Source organism: Equus przewalskii, chromosome 13 (genome assembly GCF_037783145.1).
Source record: "Equus przewalskii isolate Varuska chromosome 13, EquPr2, whole genome shotgun sequence".
NCBI lineage: Eukaryota > Metazoa > Chordata > Mammalia > Perissodactyla > Equidae > Equus > Equus przewalskii.
In genome coordinates, this window is record NC_091843.1 from 33,061,245 (window position 1) to 33,082,363 (window position 21,119).

Genomic DNA, 21,119 nt, shown 5'->3' on the forward strand with positions numbered 1-21,119 from the left:
TGATGAATGAGAAGACTCAGCAAGATGAGTTGGCCTGGCCTGAGACATGCTACAAGTCACTCGTTTACAAACCTGTGGGACATGTCCAGCTGTGTGGCAGGATTGTCTGTGTTCAGGCTCTTTGATTATTCCATTATTCCAACGTGCTAATGAAGTTCCAGAAAACAGTTGATTAGAGAATTAAACTTAGGAAGAATAAAACAATATGGATTTTAGGGGATAAAGGCAGAAATGTTAATTGGAATATGACTCTTGGGGGCTTAATCCTTGAACATGCCTGGTAAGTCCTCCTCAAGTTCACTAGCATCTGACTTCCCTAAGAGAAACCAGAGTTCCTCAGAGGACATCAGGAATCAGCATATAGTCGTCCCCAGTTGCCGCAGGAGTCCAGACTTGTGACCTTTGATAACGGTCTTTGCCTATTTGAAGAAATGTTAAAATATGCACCATGTCAAAACTTTATCAGAAACTCAAGAAACAAAGATATCACCAAATGGAAAAGTCATTTAATTCAAAAATCATACTTCCACTCGTTTCATAGGGATTGTCACATAAACCAACCAAATGTAAGAAAGCCAAGTTTCAGAGGCCACTCAACAGAAATTGTATTCTTTATAGATATGCATAGTGACGCAAAAGCAGATTTTTTTTTAAAGGCTGAACATGGCAAAACCATTCAACTAATGACAGGGAAAAAGTTCTATTCTAGTCACAAATTACTTTCTAATGACGAGATTGATTCTACACACCAGTCAATATTCAATACTGAAGTTTCAAACAGTGCATTATTTATGGTTTAAAAAAATTAAAGTGCCATTTTTAAAGTACTTTATTGATATTTTATCACACAGCACTTTATAATATGCTCCAAGGTAGCCTAAATCATGAATTAAACATGCAAATAATTTCTTCTCCAAAATATGGACAAAATGTCTTTTAGAAGTGCTTTTGAACACTAGCCTAGTATTAGCTACTAAACGTTTATGAGTTTGATCTTTTTTCAACATGACTTTTAATAAGTTAATAAGGAATATAGCTGTAGATAGTAACCATTTGATAACTATGAACAAAGTTTTAAAATGGCACGTAATTTACATCTTTGATCATTTTGACAACAACCAACAGCCTCTCTTCTTTCGGTAATTCTCAACCTTCAAATGTTAAAGGCCATAAAGGCTCAGCAACTGCCAGCTTATGTGGGTTTCTAGACAAGAGTCTGTATCTTTACGGATGTAAATGTGCGTTGTTCGTACACAAACACAAACACATACTAACACGTAGAGATTTCAGAATCATCCAATGGACCTTTCACAGATCAAGGTTGACTCTGGCATCTGATACCAAAGGACGTCTGTCTGGACAACTTTGTACAAATGGTCAAGTAGGATGGTGTAGAATGTCTTGGTCTCTCTAGGTAATCCTTTTTTTTTTTTTTTTGAGGAAGATTAGCCCTGAGCTAACTGCTGCCAATCCTCCTCTTTTTGCTGAGGAAGACTGGCCCTGAGCTAACATCCATGCCCATCCTCCTCTACTTTATATGTGGGATGCATGGCGTGCCAAGCAGTGCCATGTCTGCACCCGGGATCCGAACTGGTGAACCCCAGGCAGCTGAAACGGAACGTGCGCACTTAACCACTGCACCACTGGGCCAGCCCCTCTCCAGGTAATTCTGATGTTTTGATTATCAAAACTCTGGTTCTCACTGACTACACTAAAGAGAATTTTGTCATAAAAGTAATTACTACTCTCACATGGATCTAGGATTGCACCAAGCCTTTGCTTCCTAAAGCATTCCACCTTGAAAGATGTCTCCATCTTGTAGTATCCTAGAAAACTTTTGTGAAAATATCAGTTGTGAACTTTTTCTGTGATAGATTTTCCCCCCTATTAAGAACTACATTGATTCCTCTTAAGAAAAACTCCAAAGTTCTTCAGGATGGTTCACCTTTCTCTCTCTCTGCTCCTAGCATTACTTTACATTCAATACTTCTCCCAAGAATACAAGTGCTCCCATTGGAAGACCACATTTCAGCAAGGGCTGGCTGCGAATGATGTTTAGAATCTATATGGCCTCTCTCCCTGCTTTGAGAAGCTCTTTAGTTAGACAAGTACTGAAGGCGGCAAAAGGAAAAAGCTAATTGTTACTTGTTGGAGTCTTGTCTCAGACATGCTGTAGGCTCGTGCAAGGTTCATTGCTCTGCTGCTGTTGTCATTTTGATGCTACAATTGCAGAGAAATGGTTCAGCACCCAGCAGACAGCGTGGCTGCCAAACACATTTGAGCACAAGACAAATTTTTTAAACACCAGCACAGGATGTGTGAGAGGACACTTGGTTGACTTAAAAGAGATGTGGGGCAGGGTTGTCTAGATAATTGATTACTGTCAAGTTTGCAAGAGATGATAGATAACTCCTGAGACAGAACACCTAGGACATTCCTTTTAAAGTCAGGTAGCAAAGAGGCTGTTTGGTTTCTTCAATGCTGGCTACCTACTTGGGTAATACAGTTGCTCATAAAACATTCAGTACTAGGGCAAACTGGGTGCCAGGTTGGCCACTGTTGTACCCGGGAGTCCTGTGTCTATAAAAATGGGTAGACCAGACTTACTTTTGGAAACAGAAGCCAGAGGATGAAAGGTGCCAACAGACAGCCGTGAGGAGTTGATCACGTTATCTTTAGCCAATTATTTCTGTCTCCCTAACCCTTGGTCATGAAGGCTTTTAGAGCCTCTGTAGTCAAGACAGAGCTTTTGGTGACTTTCAAGAGATACAAACTCAGTTGACAGGAGGACTTCCCTTTGAGCTACAGGTATGGCTCTCTCCTGCTAATGCTTGTCCAGTCTGCCAATACTTGATTGTTCATTTTCTCTCTCTCTTTGCCTCTCTGTACAAAAAGCACTCAGCCAGAGGGATAAACTGGAATTATACTGAAAAAGACAGTTTGGTCTGACAGAAGAAAACACATATTGGCTGTGGAAATACTAAAACACTAAGCTAGAAACTGGCTCCGCTGATAGGATACCAAGGAAGGCGTGCTGTACAGGGTCCAACCCTATATGTTTACTTCTGAAAACACAAGAGAATATTATCAGTCTTGAGCAAGTTGAATTGACTTGTCTTGGGGCAGAGATTTGAGACTAGTTATCATCTCGTGGCATGTCATTCTGTAGCTACGGAATTCTGTGAGTACCTGGAGGAGGAGTGAGAGATCGATCTGAATACCCAAAAAAGATTCAGGCTCTGTATGCCAAACCGACCCCAGGGCCTCACAAAAGAAACATGAGGCTCCTGGGAAAGCTCAGGGATCTTGGTCAATAGTCTTCCTTATTCCCAGTTCACTCTTCTAATCTGCGCTAAAACTCTCTATTCAAGCAGAGTCAGGGGTGGAGATGGTAAAATTGCTTTTTAGTCTTCAAATTCCTTCCTATTTGTTGGCTCATATTCTGAACAGTTTCTCCAGTTCTGTAGCAAATGGGGAGGAGGTGAGCCTGGCTGGGGAAAGGAAACAGAGCAGCCATCTGTCACAGGCCCAGCATGGCCACAGGGAGGCTGAGAAGGGGTCTGCCTAAAAATTCCCATTGGCAACAGCTCCATTTCCCTCTGGCTTCAAATCAGCGCCAACTGAGGGAGGGAGGGACATGTTTCCAAGTGGTCAAGTTGGGGGCAAGCGTCCACAGGTATGCTTCAGCGAGGAACTCCCAAAGCCAGGGGCCTTCTGCCCCTCCACGGCAGCTCTAGTTAATGTTCCAACAGGGCAGGTGACAATTTAAAACATCAAATGTGTTAACAACATTAAGCTGCAAACTTTCTATTTGGGAAGCACAGTAGTAGAGAGTGTGCTTGTCCCCTCAGGCCCTTTTGAACAGGACCCCAAGCTGTTGAAAGTCCGCGGGAGTAGGTATAGCCTGTCTGGATGCTCCCTTCTTGGGTTTTCAATGACAACTCTCCTGAGTCCTGTCTTGTTCTTGTCCAGTCTTAATCCTTGTTCCCTGATTCAGTGGTAGTGTCTTGCTTGCTGAAGGGTGAGCTCCTGAATAAGAGCTGTGTAATCCTCGAGCTGACGAACTGAATTACAACGACAACTCCTATTAACTTTAAAACCATCTATAAAGTTATAACAGCACAATCTCCATCCCTCTTTGGGGTACTGGGAAATCTGAGATGACAGGAAGGGCACAAACATGTGAAGGGAAAGGGGAGGCAGCAGCATATTGAGAACTGAAGATGGTAAGAAGCCAGTTTTTCTTAGAACTTAGACACACACAATATTTGCAAGCTAGCTTGGCCTCATTTATAAAGCCTAAGAAGATGTGCAGGAGAGTTAGATATAAGGAGCACACAATGATCCCATCTCCTTTTGTCCTGATATCTTGGGGTACCAAGAAATACACCTGAGAAGAAAAATGAAAAAAACTCTAACGCTTGGCCCTGCCTATTTAAATCCTGAGCTTCATCTTACTACTGAGTAGGAGTTCTTCAAAAAATTCATTGCCTGAAGATGCTCTTTCCATCTCCAAATCCAAAGCTCAAGAAATGCTCAAACACACATCTGGATAAAGAAGACTGAACACCATCGATGTGGCATGCCCACCAACAAGAGCCAGCAGAGTGTAGGCAGAGAGATCTTCTCCTTCTTCAAGGCCAGAGAAGAGACGACCTTGACTCTCTCCAACCTTGCCTCCTCTCTCTCCCTCTTATTCACACTTGCTCAGCAATCAAAGCTTAAATGTGTGGAACAACTAGCTTAAACAATATCAAATATAAAACTTTGCCATATAGGATTTCAAATCACTCTATTTACAAGTTTATCTTTTCAAAAAAAAAGTAAAAGATACAGTAATTCAACACAATTCAAGTTTTTCTTTTCTTCTTTAAACTTCCCTAAAGAGGAATTCCAGAAGCAGGAAACACTCTGGAGCAACGCTGCCATCCCGAGGGGCTCCTGGGGAGCTTGACAGTCCATCAGTTTGGAGTTTGTCTGCCCAGAGTCACTCCTGTGAGGACATTCAAATGTGGAAGATATTGGGGACTCTGTTCTTTGGAGGCCAAGTGTATCCGAAATGTCCAGGCCGAACTTCCCACCCAAGGCAGTCTTCCACAAGACCTAGCCGCTTCTGGACCAGGAAATTCTTTTAGAAGGTACCCATCCCACCTCCCACGCCCCAACCTTTTGGTGTCCTCCTGAATCACAATGGCTTATGACATTAGTCTCATGCCTCAAAAGCCTGAGAAACAATTCCCTTTTTCTGAGTGGCAGTGGACATACGTGTCCTGTTAAACTACAGGTCATAGGGTTAGCCCAGGAATCTTCCCTGAAAACTGCCAGGGCACCAGTGCTCAGCAGCCCAGGGAACTGCCCGGGGGCTGGTCAGTGATGGGCTGGAGGAGGAAGGGCAGGGGGAGGGACAGGTGATCAGGAGGTCATGAGGGAATGAGTCAAAGGGAGGGTGTCACCCGTTGGGGGCCAGCACATTGCCCTCTAGAAAGCAAACACTAGTTGCATGGAAGAACAGAAATACTGAGCCTGTTTCATTTAATCTCAAGAGCTTACTAGAGTTGGCTCCAAATATATCCTGATGCTGCTGAAATTCATCAGAAAGGGAGCAGTTCCCAGCTGCTATTCTGTCTGCCCCGAGTAGACCATTCTGATTCCTTGATTTTCTGCTTCAGGTTGTTGGAACACCATTCAAAAAACTACCAAAATGGGGGGAGAAAAAAATATGTCACGCAAAGAGAGTGTGTTATTTTTTTGGTTTGGTTTTAGAGTAGGCTGGGTTGCTGTGGTTACAAGGTGATGGCAGCCCTCAGTGGCAGAGAAGTGCCTAGCTCGGGAGGGGGGAACATGGGGTGTGTGTGTTCCCTTGCATGACAGGACTGGACTGAATTCTGCTGACGCTGGGCCAACGGCTGCTTTAGAGATGGTGAGAGATTGGGTCTTCTGTAAACGGAGCCGTAACCCCTCTCCATCCTGCATGCAAACAAACAGACCCAGCTGCCTGTAGCACTGTGGGTCTCAAGTCTTCAGAGGTGGAGTCGAGAGAGTGTCTACTGTAAACAAAAGCAATGGACGCAGCCTGGATCTCAGAGCCCCTGCCCAGGCCTGTCCGACTCAGCTACACTGCAGGCTCTTGGAAACTACTTATATCTTACTTCCCTCCTTTTTCAGAAGGTTGGGGGTTTGGATGACTGTTGAAACAAAATGAGCCCTCCCTATTTGGGTGCTAAATGAGAGAAATGGCTTTGCAAGCCTTTCTCTCGGTTAATCAAAATCAAATGGCCTCCACTGCTGATTTACTTCTGTTTCTTGTAGTGCCACCACACGTCAGCTGAGATGATCATGGGGATGGCTGACACCAGAGTTCACAGAAACATTCATGTTGACAGGTAGCAGCAGAGTCAGTCACCCTGCATTTCTCAGTGGCAAAGAGAAATGGCCTACAACTCTGGACTCAGCAGTTGTCATGGATACCCCGGAAAGCTCAGCAGCTCTGCTGGGGCCCACGGTTAGAGGAACTCCACGTAGTTCTCAGGGATGAGTCCAGTCTTTCCGTTTAGAGTCCCCTCCAACCAGCCAGGCTCCTGAGATGGATGCACTGTAGAGAAAGGGGAGAGTGAGAAGAGATCATGTTACAGATAAGGCAGGAGGTGGGTGTGTGCTGTGTGTGCTGTGTTATGCGTGAAGGAGGATTCGAGAATGAGTGCAGCCACTCATCAAGTCACATAATTCTAGGACTTATCTAAACCAGAGGTTCTTAACCTTTTGTGGGACATAAGCCTTCTGAAGAAGGCTATTCTGAACATTCTTCACAACAAAAAGGAAAACAGACACAGATATTCAAAAGTTTGCACACATTTTTAGGAGTTTCATGGACTTTCTGAAGTTCCTGGTTTAAACTATAAAGAAGTGACAGATTTCTACTTTTTAGGTTCGAGGTCACAGTTATGGTGCTCCATTCATATATTTATCTATGTGTATCCATGTATGTATCTATCCATCCATCCATCCATTCATCCACCCACACAGTACTGACCATGTACCAAGTGGAGTGCCCATGGAGGACTGCTAAGAACTAGTCTTCAAAGATATCCAGCTCTTAAATAAGCATTTTACTTCAAATCCTTACCCTCTGCTTCTAATTTCCTTGCAAATTCCCTCTGCGTTTTTTTTTTTACAGCCCTTGAATAGCCCTCTCTCTGTTCCACCCATAATCTTTCTTAGCTTTCTTTCCTGTTTTCTAGAATTTTCCTTCCTCTTATATAAGTGTAAAAGCTGTCCTCTTCCTCTATCACAACTTTCAAAATTTCTGACCTTATGATTTTTCAATATCCAAAGAATATACACCCACTCTGTGACATCACAATCCATCTCCATGGAAACTGCTGTGATTTGTAAAGATTATGTAAAATCCAGCTGAGTCTGCGAAGTAGTCGATAGCAGGAGGGAAGAGAAGGAGGCACGGAGCTTGGGGATGGGGGTCACTGTGCTGTGAACTGGGAAGATATGAATCACTCATGGGTGAGGCAGGGCGTTTGCTCTCAATGTATTAGGAAAACTCCAATTTTCTGGGATTGTTTGGAGAGAAGGAATTTCCCCCTATTTCCTTCCTAGGCTAATTAAGTGACTTCCGGAGCTTGTTTTAGAAAAGCATTTCCGCCCCCAATACTACTATGCAACTCTAGTTTCACTTTGTAGGGAAAGAAGCAAGAACAGAAACCAAAGGAAGCAAATGGCAAAGCTGCACAAGGACACACATGGAGGCTTACAGAAGATCAGTGTCAAACTTCTCGAGATCTTGAATGCTTCTTTAGGAAAAGACAAGGTCAAACATCTAATAGTCAGCCTCCAAAATGCTTGTATAATTTTCTATCACTAGGCTTCAGGAATAAACCCAAAGTAGCAAAGATCCTTTGGATTTAGGACACCCAAACGAGGAGTCTGAGAGAGAAGTTCCATGGAAGAACACAGCACAACTTAAAAGCAACCTGCCCTTCCCCATAACCCCCCATGACCAAGATCTCTCATCATTTGTTTTTGTTGTTAGGAAGATTGGCCCTGAGCTAACATCTATTGCCAATCTTCCTCTTTTTGCTTGAGGAAGATTGTTGCTAAGCTAACATCTTTGCCAATCTTCCTCTATTTTATGTGGGATGCTGCCACAGGATGGCTTGACAAGTGGTGTTAGGTCCGCGCCTGGGATCTGAACCTGCGGAGTAGGGCTGCCAAAGCAGAGCACACTTAACCACTACGCCACTAGGCTGACCCCCAAGATCTCCCATCTTGCCCCTAAGGTACTAGCATCCAAATACCTCTGGCCTTCTGCCCCATCTATCCTGTGGATGCTGTCAAGATCACTTCAGTTTCTGTACCTATGAAGTAGTGATAACAAAACTCTCCATCAGTGGATTCTTGTGAGGGTAAAGGAGGCAGCACTCAGCACAGAGCCAGGACACAGTAAATGCTCAGTACGGGATAGATAGTCAGTAGGGCACCCTGCATCATTTGACCAGTCACTTGGACTGGTCAGCAAGACTCTCCTCTGGTTAAAACCTGGGTAAGGGCCTGGTCTTAACATCCACCTAAGTTTTGGGAAATCTCAAATGTTCAGAACCAAAAACAAACAAATCAAACTCACTGCCCAAAATAAAAGACCTAGAAAGAATAACCAACCAACCAAACAAAATAAGAAACAGAAAAAGACCCCTCCCACTTTATGGCAAAGCTCCTAGCAGAGTCGTGACTCCAATAGATGCATTGAGTCCATCTCTTTCAGACATTCTCCCTTCCTGGTCAGCTGTTCAAACACAGCTTGGGTGCTGAGGTGGTAACTTCTGCAAACATTAGAAATGGAATTTGCAGAGTAAGGGAAGAATCAGAGGGGACAAAGGAGACATGCTGAACTGGAGAACAAGAGCTATGTCACAGGGGATGGCAGGGGACCACGCAGGCTTTGGGTCAGACTGCTGACTCCCTGGAGTCTTCATCAGGCTTTAGTAAGGCGTGATACCAGACCACGTGCATAGACTCGCCTGGATGCTTATTAAAACTGTAGATGCCTGGGCCCCAGAGCACATCAGTTAAAGCAGACTCTCCAAGAGCTGGCCCAGGGTCTGTATTTTAACTTGTTCACAGAAAGTTGAGTTATAACTTTTCTGTGCCAAAATGCCTCTGCAATGAGGGTGGTAATAAGAATTAAAATGCAAATTCTCATTAACTAATGGAGGAGAGAGGCAGCACCAGATGCCCGCCTTCTTTCTGTTGTCCTCTGTTTCCTGTACCCACACTTGAAGGCTTGGCTGAAGCCCCACCTCCTTCATAAATACCATCACAGAATCCCATCTTCCTGCTCCACACTCCCGGAAGGCCCACAGTACATTCCACATATTATTCACAGGTCCTATCAATGCTGTTCAAGTGTGTTAAGCTTTGCTTCTCTAACTAGTTTCCAGTGCATTTTAATTTGTATTCTATCACTCAACATTCTTCAATGATTCCTCTCTGTCTGGTGAATTATAAAGACAGAAGCTAACAACTAGAAATGGTGCCTGGGAAGCAGCCGTGGTCTCAGAGCTTTGATACATATTGACTCATTTGATCCTAAAGACCCTAGCTTGTGCTATTATTATCCCTATTTTATAGATGAGAAAATTAAGGCTCAGAGAGGTAAATTAATTTGTGCAGGGTCACAATGGTAAAACTAGAATTTGAATCCAACTTGTTTGACTCCAGAGACCAAGCCCTTTTCCACTACATTATGCCTCTATTCAACTGGAGAATGTGGTCCTTGAGGATAGGAATGCTGATACATATGTTGAGCACATACTAAGCGGCAGGCCCTTTGCTAAAAGCTTCACCTGCATCACCTCCATTCACCTTCAGAATCACTATGGAGTTAGTTCTGCTATTATCCTCATTTTACTCTTGAGAAACTGAGGCTCAGAGATGTTAAGCATCTTGCCCAACACTATATAGCTGGTAGACGATGGAGGTAGATCTGAACCCAGGACATCTGATCCCAGGGTCTGTGGTCTTAACCATTACCACTTTTGCCTAGCCCAATGTTCTGGACATTGAAGATGCTCATAAGTGCCTGTTGGGCTGAATTGTGCCAATCTCCAACTTTCTGAATTGGACGAGTGTCCAATGTGTTATATAAACACACAAGGTGTTGCGGCGAGCTGCCTGGGCAGCTCTCTAGCCCAGCAAGCATATGATAAATATAAGCTGTTGCTGACACGGGTGTGCTTCCTGCCAACTACTTTCTCTCAGCTCTATCCATACATACATCATACACCCCTGCAAGCACAACTCATGCTCTCTCCCCTCCTTCGCTCACTGTGGACAAGGAGCAAGTGCGTGACTAAGATCTCTAATGGCTTGCTGCCCCCAGGGGAAGAAGCACTGGCTGGAAGGGGCACAGACCCCTGGTTAGTTGAATGCCTTTACTCATTTAACAAACGTTTATTAAGCCCCTACCATGTGCTAGACACTGTGCTAGGTCCCTACACACAGTACAGAGCAAGCAGACAAGATTCTGCTCCCGGGGAGGGACAATCTATAATAAACAAGCATATAATTTTAGGTAGCGATGAGGGGAGAGAAAAAGACTGGGAGAGGGATGTGAGTGGGTGGGAAGGAGCTCAAAAACCTCAAATCTAAACGACCCAAAGGAGCCAGACACGCAGTGGGGAACAGAAGTGCAGAGGCCCTGAGATGGGGAAAGCTTGGTGTGATTTAACAGTGGTTTGAAAATTTTTCTTAAAGAGCCAGATTGTAAATGTGTGTAACTCTGCCATTGTAGTGTCATAGATGGTATATAAACAAGAAGGCGTGGGTGGCCCTGTTCCAATGAAGTTTTATTTACAAAAACGGGCAGTGGGCTGGGTTTGACCTGCAGGCCAGGGGTTGCCGACCCTATCTGAGAACATAAAGAAGGCCTGTGAAGCTGCAGTATATCGGGGGAGGGTGAGATGGGGGCCAAAGGGGCAGGAGCCGGACTGTGGAGGTCCTCGTCAATAATACTGGGAACAACGGAGGCCACTGGAGTTTTTGAAGCAGGAGAATAACATGTTGTGATTTTTGTTTTTCAAAGACCACTCTGGCTGCTGTGTAAAGAAGGGATTATGGGGGGCAAGACTGGACATGATGAGACTGGTTGGGCAGCTGGTGGAGATGCCCAGGTGAGGGATGGAGGTAGCCTGGGTTTGGCAATAAACATGGCTGGGGAGGCTGAAAGACTCCACCGAGGACACTCCCATAGCCCCACTGCCTGAGATGTTCTCTGTCAGCAAAGAAACCTGGGGCAGCCCTGCCTTGCTCTCACGCTGCACCCTGTACCCCAGAAATGAATGGATCCAGCCCATCCCAAACCTTGATGAAAGTATCCCAAGAACCCAATCTTAGAGAATTTTCCAGGTATCACTAATCGTGTGGCTTCAAGATGACTGTAATGTTCCTGAGAACATGAGTTATTTCTCTTTCCAGTTACTCTTTGAGGCGCTCTTGGTGAAGTGGACAGTTTCCTAGTAGACTGGCAAGGGCTGACACTAGAGTTAGTTCCAAGTATTGCACATCCATTCCCCACTGCACAAAGTCCGAAAGCTGACGGAGCAGCCACTCCGGATTCATAGCATGGGCCCCTGGAACCCAAAGGCTTGGAAATTAATCATTACGAAACAACAGACTTTCCCCTCAAGGCATCCCTCCCTCTTCCTCCTCCTTAGTCATTCTTCCTGATCCTGAAAAAGAAAACACACACACACACACACACACACATACACTCACACTCACTCACTCTCTGTCATAAGGAGACTCTTCTGATTGGTCTGATGATTTAATCTGGCAGCTACAGAGCATTCAACTTAAATAGCACTTACCTAGAATCTACAGCAAGAAACTAACAAGACACAGAACAAGGAAAAAGATCTCCCTACCTAAGGTGTTAGAAGAATGCCTGATACTTTCTAAAACTCAGACCTCATAAGACATTATCAGCCAAACCAATCTAAAAAGTGTTTTAACATTTTGTCAGATCTTTCTTCGACTGCAGCTCAGTCAACACTGAGAATTGTTTTCTTTGGGGTTTAATTTGGTCTTTTGCTCTTCAGGGAATTTGAAAGGTCACTGGCATTGCTGGTTAAAAATAAACTAGTGTCAATGAACTCTGCCTTGATTCCCAGAGACCACAGGAAGGCTCGCATAAGGCTTCTGACTCGTTAAACCAAACCTCTCTCCTGCTCTCATTTATCATGATAGGATTTATGACGATTATCAAATTGTGGGGTGGGCGTAGTCATAGAACCTGCTAGGCACAGCAGCCTGCTGGGAAAGAAAGGACTCGGCAGGTAAAAATCACCCATGTATCTTTTCTTTTCTTATTTTGGTTAGCTACTTCAAAAAGGAGACTTATGGGCCGGCCCGGTGGTGCAGCGGTTAAGTTCGCACGTTCTGCTCCTCGGCGGCCTGGGGTTCGCCAGTTCGGATCCCGGGTGCGGACATGGCACCGCTTGGCACGCCATGCTGTGGTAGGCGTCCCACATAGAAAGTAGAGAAAGATGGGCACGGATGTTAGCTCAGGGCCAGTCTTCCTCAGCAAAAGGAGGAGGATTGGCAGTAGTTAGCTCAGGGCTAATCTTCCTCAAGAAAAAAAAAGAAAAAAGGAGACTTAGAAGATGGTGGGAATATAAAATAGTGCAAACCCTTTGTAAAACAGTTTGGCAGTTCCTTAAACAACTAAAGGCAGAGTTACTGTATCACCCAGCAACCCCACTCCTGGGTATGTCGCCAAGAGAACTGAAAACATAAGATCTCACAAAAACTTGTAGACGAATGTTTATAGCAGCATTACTCATAAAAGCCAAAAAATGGAAACAGTCAAATGTCCATCAACTGATGAATGGATAAGTGTGGTATACCCACATGACAGAATAGTATTCAGCCATAAAAAGGAATGAAGTTCGATACATGACACAACATGAATCCTGAAAATATTATGAAAGAAGCCAGTTATAAAGACCACACGCTGTATAATTCCACTTACATGAAATATCTAGGGCAGGCAAATTTAGAGAGGCAGGAATTAGCTTAGTGGTTGCCTAGGGTTGGATGAAGGAGGGTTGGGGTAAATGGGGCATGACTGCTGAAGGGTACAGGATTTCTTTTGGGGGCGATGAATATATTCTGGAATTAGATAGTGGCAACGGTTGCACAACTTTGAATATACTAAAACCTACTGAATTGTATAGTTTAAATGGGTAAATTGTATAGCATGTGGATATCTTAATAAAGCTGTTAAAAAAAAATGGAAGGCTGCACTCAAGAAAAAGAGTCACAAACAAGACACACATGCACACATATACCTTTTGAGAGCTTAAACTAATTCTGCCCCTGGGATGAGAGGTCCTTTATGTTGTCAGAGTGAATAGCTGATAGGAACATGGCAGTCCCTTGCCCATGTGAGCAGTGAATTGGGGTTTAGAGGACAGACCTTTAGACTCTGGATTCACCTGTATATGTGGGGATCTCTCAAATCCTGCTCATCTGTAGGCAGAAGCCTGTCTCTGCTGACAGAGTGGGATACAGAAGCCCCTGCAGGCAGCGCATTCCTGTTTGTCTGCCATGAAAATTGTGTCATGTTATGGCTGGGCTATGACTCTCCCACCTGGGCCTGTGCAGGGATACTCGCCAGTGACATGGTTTTGGATAGCCTTCAGGGGACCCACTTCACCTGCAGGTCCGCTGGGGTCTGAAAGCTCCAGCTGCTGACAGAGAAGAGGAAGCTGGCTGGCTTCCGCCTTGGTTTGTAAAGGGCCCGAATAAAAGTAAAAGGGGCAAAGGTTTAAGGACAGTGCTTTGGGCCCTGAGAACCATCAGAGAGAATGCGGGCCCAGCAGGCCACATGCAGTTATGGGCTCACCCCACTCCACTGGCTCAGAAGGCCCAGTGCCAAGTGTGACCTGGGAATCTGCCAGGTGCTCTGTGATCTCTTTCCCATTCTGTCCACTCAGGCCTGGTTAACATCTCTGCCACGCTGAATGCAGGGGCTGGGCACACAGGGATGCCCCTTTGCACGTGGATGCAGTCAAGGCTGGTCTCCAGGAGCCCAGCTCTGTTCTGGCTTGGACCTCGAGGCCCTTATGGATAGCCAGGACCCACCCAGGAGGTCAAGGTACAGCACCTACTGCCCAGCCGAGAGCCACGCCTGGGGCATATCAGCTGAAGGGGAAACTGTTACTGTGAACTATGAGAGTGTCAGGGTCTTTTTCTAAGACAGACCTAACGATGACGATGATCATAACAATAATAACGATAACAGAATATTGACTGCTTAAGGTGTTGAGTACTATTTTAAATACGTGATGTATGTTATCTCAATTTTCTCTCATGAGCCCTATAAGGTAGGTAATGTTATCTTTATATGATGGGGGAGGCACAGAGAAATTAAGTGACTGCTTGAGGTTACACAGGAGCAAGTGGCCAAGCCAGAACCCTTACTTTGGTGGCCTGAATCTAGACTTACACTCTCCCAGTGCTGTGTGGAGCCTTGGCTGCCCTGTATTTCTGGGTCTCAGGCAGGCAGTAGGAGGCGGGGTCTAGGGCAAGATGGGGCTGCCCGGCCTTGATGGGGAGCGACTGGGCAGTGCACACTCACCTCTTTCTGGGGACTTTGCCCCCAACCCACCTGAGGTCAAGAACTGAGCCAGAGAAAATGTCCAGTTCCAGAAATCGGGCGGCTGCTTTTGCTTTGAGCAAAAAAAACAGACCCTTTCACCCAGGGATCCAGAAAGAGTATCCCCAAAGGAGAACTTCATCTGGGGAAAATCTTAGCGGTAACAGAAACTTGGGCTTTTCCCCAGAATTCTGATTTTTCTCTTAGGTCAATGATAAGTTATGACAAATTATGACATGAGTTCTCACTCTAAAAAACAATACTTTTTTTTTTTTAAATTTAGGGAGGAAAACAAACAAAAAGGAACAAGAAAACTATGCTCCCAACAGTTAGGGGGAGGACGAGCAGGGGCACAGTGAGGTTTATCGGCCTGGAGCTTGCCCAATACCCTGCCATCTCGGAAAGTGGCTTCACCTGCTGTAGATAATGAATGCCACCAAACCCAAGAGGAAGGGGTCCCAGAATCTGTGGCCTCAATCTCTGCCCTGACTGTCTGACCACCGGCAGGATCCTCGTTCTCTACTCCTTTATCTCCTACCCTCTGTCCAGCCTCCAGACTCGCAAAGCCACTGCCAGGTGCGGGGCTGAGTCCTGTGCAGGTACAATGGCATTTAATGTCTACAACTCCTCGATGAGACTCCCTCGGTCAGAGTGAAGAGCTGATACCCCCGTCTCCTCTTGACAGTGCCACTGAAGTCCCACTGCTGCTCTCTAATTTTGGGAAAAGACACACCTCAGCTCCTTTTCAGTCTTACCTGTTCTACTGAGATTTTTCCTTAGGTAGGAACTTTGAAAAATGCCAGTTATTTATTTGCTTTTCCCCCCCAAATCTTTGCGAGGGGATGAGAAACTCACCATTATCGAAGACCGTGCCTGCTGTGAATGAGAGTTCCGAGTCATGTTCAGCTTTGCAGGCATACAAGGCTTTCGCCTTCCGGAACGGTGTGCTGTGTGAAAACAGGTTTATTTAGCAATTGTTTTAAACCCTCTGAAAACCCCAAATATTAATCTCTCTTCTTTCCCTTTTCCTGCAAATCACCTTGTCCTCTCTGGTTGGAAGAGCCTGACAAGGCAGCCAGATGGCAAAACATGAAGTGGAAAAGTTGCAAAGGTCACCAGAGAAAAATGAGAAATATTCAGAGAAAAGCCATAAGCCCTGAGAAACCACACTTCTTGGGGGTCACCTTGTGTCACGTTAAAACTTTCTCTAGGAGTTACAACGGCTGAACACTGGGAGGGCAGGCAGGGCCTCATTTGTGGAGCAGGAGTAGCTCGGGAGGAGGGGGGTGGGGGCAGGAAGAACTTCCAAGTTGCTCTGGAGAACACTCCCAACAGACCCTCTTGAAAGTCGGCAATGCTCAGTGGGTCAAAAGGAGAAATTCTAGCAAAGTCAGGTTTCGGCTTCACCCACGGGCTGACATGAGCTCTTCCAGATGTTACTTATTTCTCATTGGGCTGGTGGAGCAGGATTCCAGAGCTGGAACTCCCCGACCCCCAGGGTAGGGCAGGGAATAGACAAGGTGTGTGTGTGTGAGCAGTTAAACACGTGTGCATGAGCGCACACGTGAACGTGTATGGGGAGTGCGGGAAGGAAGAAGGGAGAGCGGGTCAGAATGCATTTTTCCTTCCCTTCTCGTATCCAAGGAGTGTTGTCAACCACTCTCATTGTGCATCAGAATCACCTGGGGAACTTTTAGAAAACGTAGATGTCCGGGTTCTACCCCGACTTGCAGATATAAATATAGGCATCAGCATTTTTAAAAAGCTCTTCAAGTGATTCTAGTATGCAACCAGGGCTGAGAATCATCATTCTAAATCAGGGGTTGGCAAACTCTGTAAAGGGCCAGACAGTAAATATTTTAGGCTTTGTGGGCCATATGGTCTCTGACGCAATTGCTCAACTCTGCACTGCAGCATGAAAGCAGCCACAGTCAACACATAACGGAATTGGCGTGGCTGTGTCCATCCAAACTTTATCTACAAAAAACAGGTGGTAGGCCGGATTTGACCCAGGGGCCACAGTTTGCTAATCCGTGTTCCAGACAGTAAGTTGTAAGAACTGGTAAATCCTATTTTCTATCTTTTTTTTTTTTTTTTACCTTCTATCAACTTTTGCTTTGGTAGTCAACTAGTTTCAAACAATCTATGGACTTGTCAAGGCTCATAAGAAAACTGACATTTAATAGTGAAAATTTGGCTCTTTATTTTCCAAAAGCAATCCCTTCTCCCTCCAAGCCATCCAAGGAAGCCCATTTAGGGACTCAAGGACAGAATAAAAAAAAGAACAAGTAGGTCCTCTGGGTTAGACAGTTATTCAAGGGATATATATTATTTACTTTATCGTCATTCGACTAATTAAAAGCCTCAAGGAACCAGTGACGCCAAACCTCCTGTGGTGCACTGATTTCCAGTAGCCAAATGAGATTTAACTGAAGAATGGCTTGGTCTCAGGTAAACAGACAGAATCAGAAGGGGCAGGGCGTCTTGGGTTATTATGCAACTGTTGTTCTCGGAGTCACTAAGTCCAGCTTCCCTTTGGGAAAGAGGAGCCATGGATGGATGGACACCTACACCAGGCCAGTCATCTTAAACATCCAGTCGTGGCTCCATGAAAACCAAGAAAAGATGACTTAAAAGGTCTCTTGTCAGGATGACCAGAGTAAATGATCATCCAGAATTTGTCGCCAGGGTGCAGTTTACTGTTGTCTCTGGTCCTCTAGTAGCCAAGAGATGATGGCCAGGTGGGAGAAAATTGGGGAAGTGGGAGAAAATGAAGTGAGTCCTCTGGGAATGAAGGGAAGAGAGCTTTAGGATTCATCAGCTCCAACTGGAAAATAGCTCTTCCTGTCTAATTATTTTAAAGTCAGAATAAAGGTCAGGGCAAGGGGCACATTCTGTGATCTAAGTAAACCAAGTCTGCATGTTGGCCAGCAAGGGCCAAACATCCAATGTGCAGCTTTCCAGAGAGGAAAAAAAAAAGTTTTTTTTTGAGGGAGTAGGGAGCAGAGAGGAGGAGCCACCTGGTTGTGCAAAGTACTTAAACAGCCAAAGTTCCTTACTAACAGGCAAAGACAGCCTGTCATGACATGGAAGGTGGAAGGAGAATCCAGTCAACATTAGCCAGGGCCACTGGACCTTGAGGAGGGTAGAGAGCAAAAAGACCAGGGACGGGGAAATAAGAGGTGAGGGAAAGACCATCTGAGGCAAGATTCCTCCAGCTGGATTTTCATAGGGGTTACTTATTAACTGCATGAAATAAAGGGAATGGGACAAAACAGGGGCCAGCCAGGGAAACCAACTAGAGTATCTGGCAAGAAGAAAGCAAAGGGAATGGTCTCAGGTGCCCAAGATTACCATTCAAGAGGAATAATTTCCCAATAATATTAGGCTTTTGGAATTGAATAATGAAGAGACAATAAAATGGCACATTAAAAATAAAAACAAAGGTCAGGTGACTGAGGCTATGAGAAGCGCCTTTCCCGAGGACCCGTCCCCTTAGGACGCCCAGAAATGGGAGGGATGGTGGAGGGATGCTTTTACAAGGACCACTCCTGTTCCTTAGCACTAGAGCTGCCAAGTAAAATACACGACACCTAGTTAAATTTGAATTTCAGATAAATGATGAATACTTTTTTTTGTACGAGTATGTCCCAAATATTGCATGGGACATACTTACACTAAAAAAACAATTTGTTGTTTAACTACAATTCAGATTTAACTGGGTGTTCTGTATCTTTATTTTATTTGCTAAATCTGGCAACCTTACTCAGGGGAAAGTCTTATCTTTTTAAGTCTGTCAGCCAACCAGTCCAGTGTCCCATGCCAAACTCCCTCTCAAAAACCTTGAGCAGTTTGCTTTAGGTAGGGTTCCTACCAAAACAGATCCTGTTGGCACAGAGGTTATATTTGCAGGCTTTGGCTCTGATTAAAAAAATAAAAAATCCCCAGCAAGAATCTTTGGTTCTTTGGCTCCCTGGCTCCCACTTCTTTGCAGTGCCTCTCAACACTAGACACAGAGAGCCTAGGGTGCTCCTTGGCTGCTCCTGTGACAGTGCCCTTCAGACCTCAGCTGGGCCTTCAAGGGCACGAACAAGTTTGGAACCTTCTGCTAGTTCATTTTTAATTTTCGCCTCTGAGCATGGCACGAGGCCAGGAAAGCACTCAGAGGAGTTTCCCTCAAATGCCCTTGCAAGCCTTGCAAAATGACAACCCACTCTCCATTGTACGGCACCACAGGGAGGTGGGGCCAGCTAGACTGGCAGAGTGCAACGGCTGGATCATATAGGCACACTTTCCAGGGGCCCCCGTGCAAATACAAGTTACGGGTTTGGGGCTGGCAGCTTTTCACTTTTACAAGTGAAAGGAAAGGGAAATGTGAAGGGAATGCTCCTCTAGGACCTTCACTCTCTGTGCTGTGAAAGGCATCTTAGTTCCTGAGCTTGAACTAACAAGAATTACTTTGAAGAGGGGAGAGGAAGCCATTTCCAGAGGAGACGTGATGTAGAAGTTCATGGGGCCATTAATTAGGTCTAATTAAGTATTTATTTTGAAAAGCTCTGGCCAGGGAAAGAAATCTGAAGCTTTATGTCCTGGAACTGGATGTGGGGGAAGGCCTCACTGAACCTGAATAAAGGGTATATGCCCCCACCTCTTGGGGCCACATTGCAACAGGGGTTAGGGGATTGTGGCCCTCTCTGTTGGCTAGCTCTGATGCGCTAGCTCCCCAGCAGCGTCCCTATCCTTGCTCACCTTGGCACACATATTTAGCTCAGTGACAGCCAATTCCAAGCCTTACTCTGCCTTGCCTATTTCAAAATGGTAGGTTCCTAAAGGATTGTAGAACAGCATTGTCAAATGGTGCTATTTTAATGATGGTCAGAGTGGGCAGTACTGAGTAACCAAGACCTGAGGTGAGCAGATTGTATTGCCACTGTCCTTTGTCAATCTGGAAACATTTTGGGAGATGGAAAGGAGAAGCTAGAGAAAAAAACCTGGAAATATCTTGGGAGATGGAAGAAGTGGAGAAGTAGAGAGGTGGAGATATTGGACAGGCAACAGGGCCTCAAAGCTCAGAGACAAAAAAGAGTGAATACCCTCAAGCAGAGGGTACATTTCAGTTTTTCAGCTGAATGATTCTACTGCCTTGAGGCCCTACCCGGTTCTGTCCAAGGGTCCAGTGTTTTGGAGATTTTACTCCCTTTGATCAAAATGAAGGAGCCGTATTCTCCCAATGCCCAAGTCTCTCTTATGAATGTGTGAGGCATTTTGGAAGGTGACTGTCTCTGGTCACTGTAGTTTGCTCTGGTTCAGGTCTTCTTGGGGCCATCAGTGATCCTACCACAACAATTCATGCCATAGCTGGTATTCTAGAAAGTTAACATCCCCCAAAGAGCCCAGAATATGTCTAAGAAATAATTCATAAATAACTTGAGTGTCAAGAAAACATGATCTGAATTTTTACCTTATTCCCAGGGTGAGGATAAAAGGATATACTGTAAAGCTATATTTCCCATCTTCTAGGGCAAAGCTAGACAGAAAACCTAGAAGAGCAGGCCAAGCTTTGAGGCTGGGAATTGCATGGAAACTTAAATTTGGGGTTACCCATAGGTTTGGAGGAAAGAGCACAGGGCTGAGGGCAAGAAGTCCTGAATTCTGGATTGGCTCTCATTTGATCATGTGACTGTGTACAAATCACCCCTCTGTGCCTTAGTTTTCTTTCCCTATAATAGAGTTCAGGCCATTTCTCCTCTCATTCTCACATGAGGAAAGGATGAAATGAAAGATATGAAAGCGCCTGGAGGAGAACAAAGTAATGTACGTATGTTGTATGTGTGTGTGTGTGTGTGTGTGTGTGTGTGTGTATTTACATATAAATAGCATGGGACTTTCTTTTTTTAAAAGTATAATAACAGCGTTATAAATTATTTAAGCCTCTCTGCTGGACTCACCCCTTAGGAAAAAACAAGCTATGGGAAAAAGATGCACAAGAAATTACTGCCAAGGCCCAAAATGCTTATGATGCCTATAATTGGGCTCTACATTCTGGTTGTTTGACAGCAGAGACACACATGCAGGGGACCTACACAGCAGAGGGATCCTGCAGGATCTTTATTAATTCTTTTCCTGGATTTAAACAGCTTCTTTTCTCTAAAGAGCTCAAGTGCAAAGAATTAAGTCTGGATGTCATCAAAGCAGGGAAAACTATAGCACAGCCCTTGGGGAGAGAAACTAGGTCAACCCTGTTCCCATGAGAGCTAAGGGTTCATGACATGGAGATAGAAACGAACTGGGAGCACAGATGATTCCTGGGAGCACACAGAGGGCAAGGAGGTAGTCAGGAACAATTTAAAGAGAAATCGCTCCATATCTTGATCCTTTATCTGTCTCTCTCCCAGTGGTCTGGTCTTAGCAAGTAGGTGTCAGTGCTCATGGCTGATAGCCCAATCCACAAATA

At 45.0% G+C, this 21,119-nt stretch overlaps 1 protein-coding gene across 4 annotated transcripts in view; it reads right to left on the reverse strand.

Moving 5' to 3' along the window:
- Positions 1 to 486: 486 nt before the first annotated feature.
- The window catches only part of ARHGAP26 (Rho GTPase activating protein 26), a 424,946-nt gene continuing 404,313 nt past the window's right edge, over positions 487 to 21,119 (reverse strand). For all 4 annotated transcript variants that reach the window (XM_070570505.1, XM_070570506.1, XM_070570504.1 and 1 more), the window contains 2 exons: positions 15,521 to 15,612; positions 487 to 6,592 (listed from right to left, as the gene is read on the reverse strand). In XM_070570505.1, coding sequence (XP_070426606.1) covers positions 6,504 to 6,592; positions 15,521 to 15,612 — 181 coding nt within the window. In that variant the 3' untranslated portion in view covers positions 487 to 6,503. The remainder of the gene's footprint in view (positions 6,593 to 15,520; positions 15,613 to 21,119) is intronic.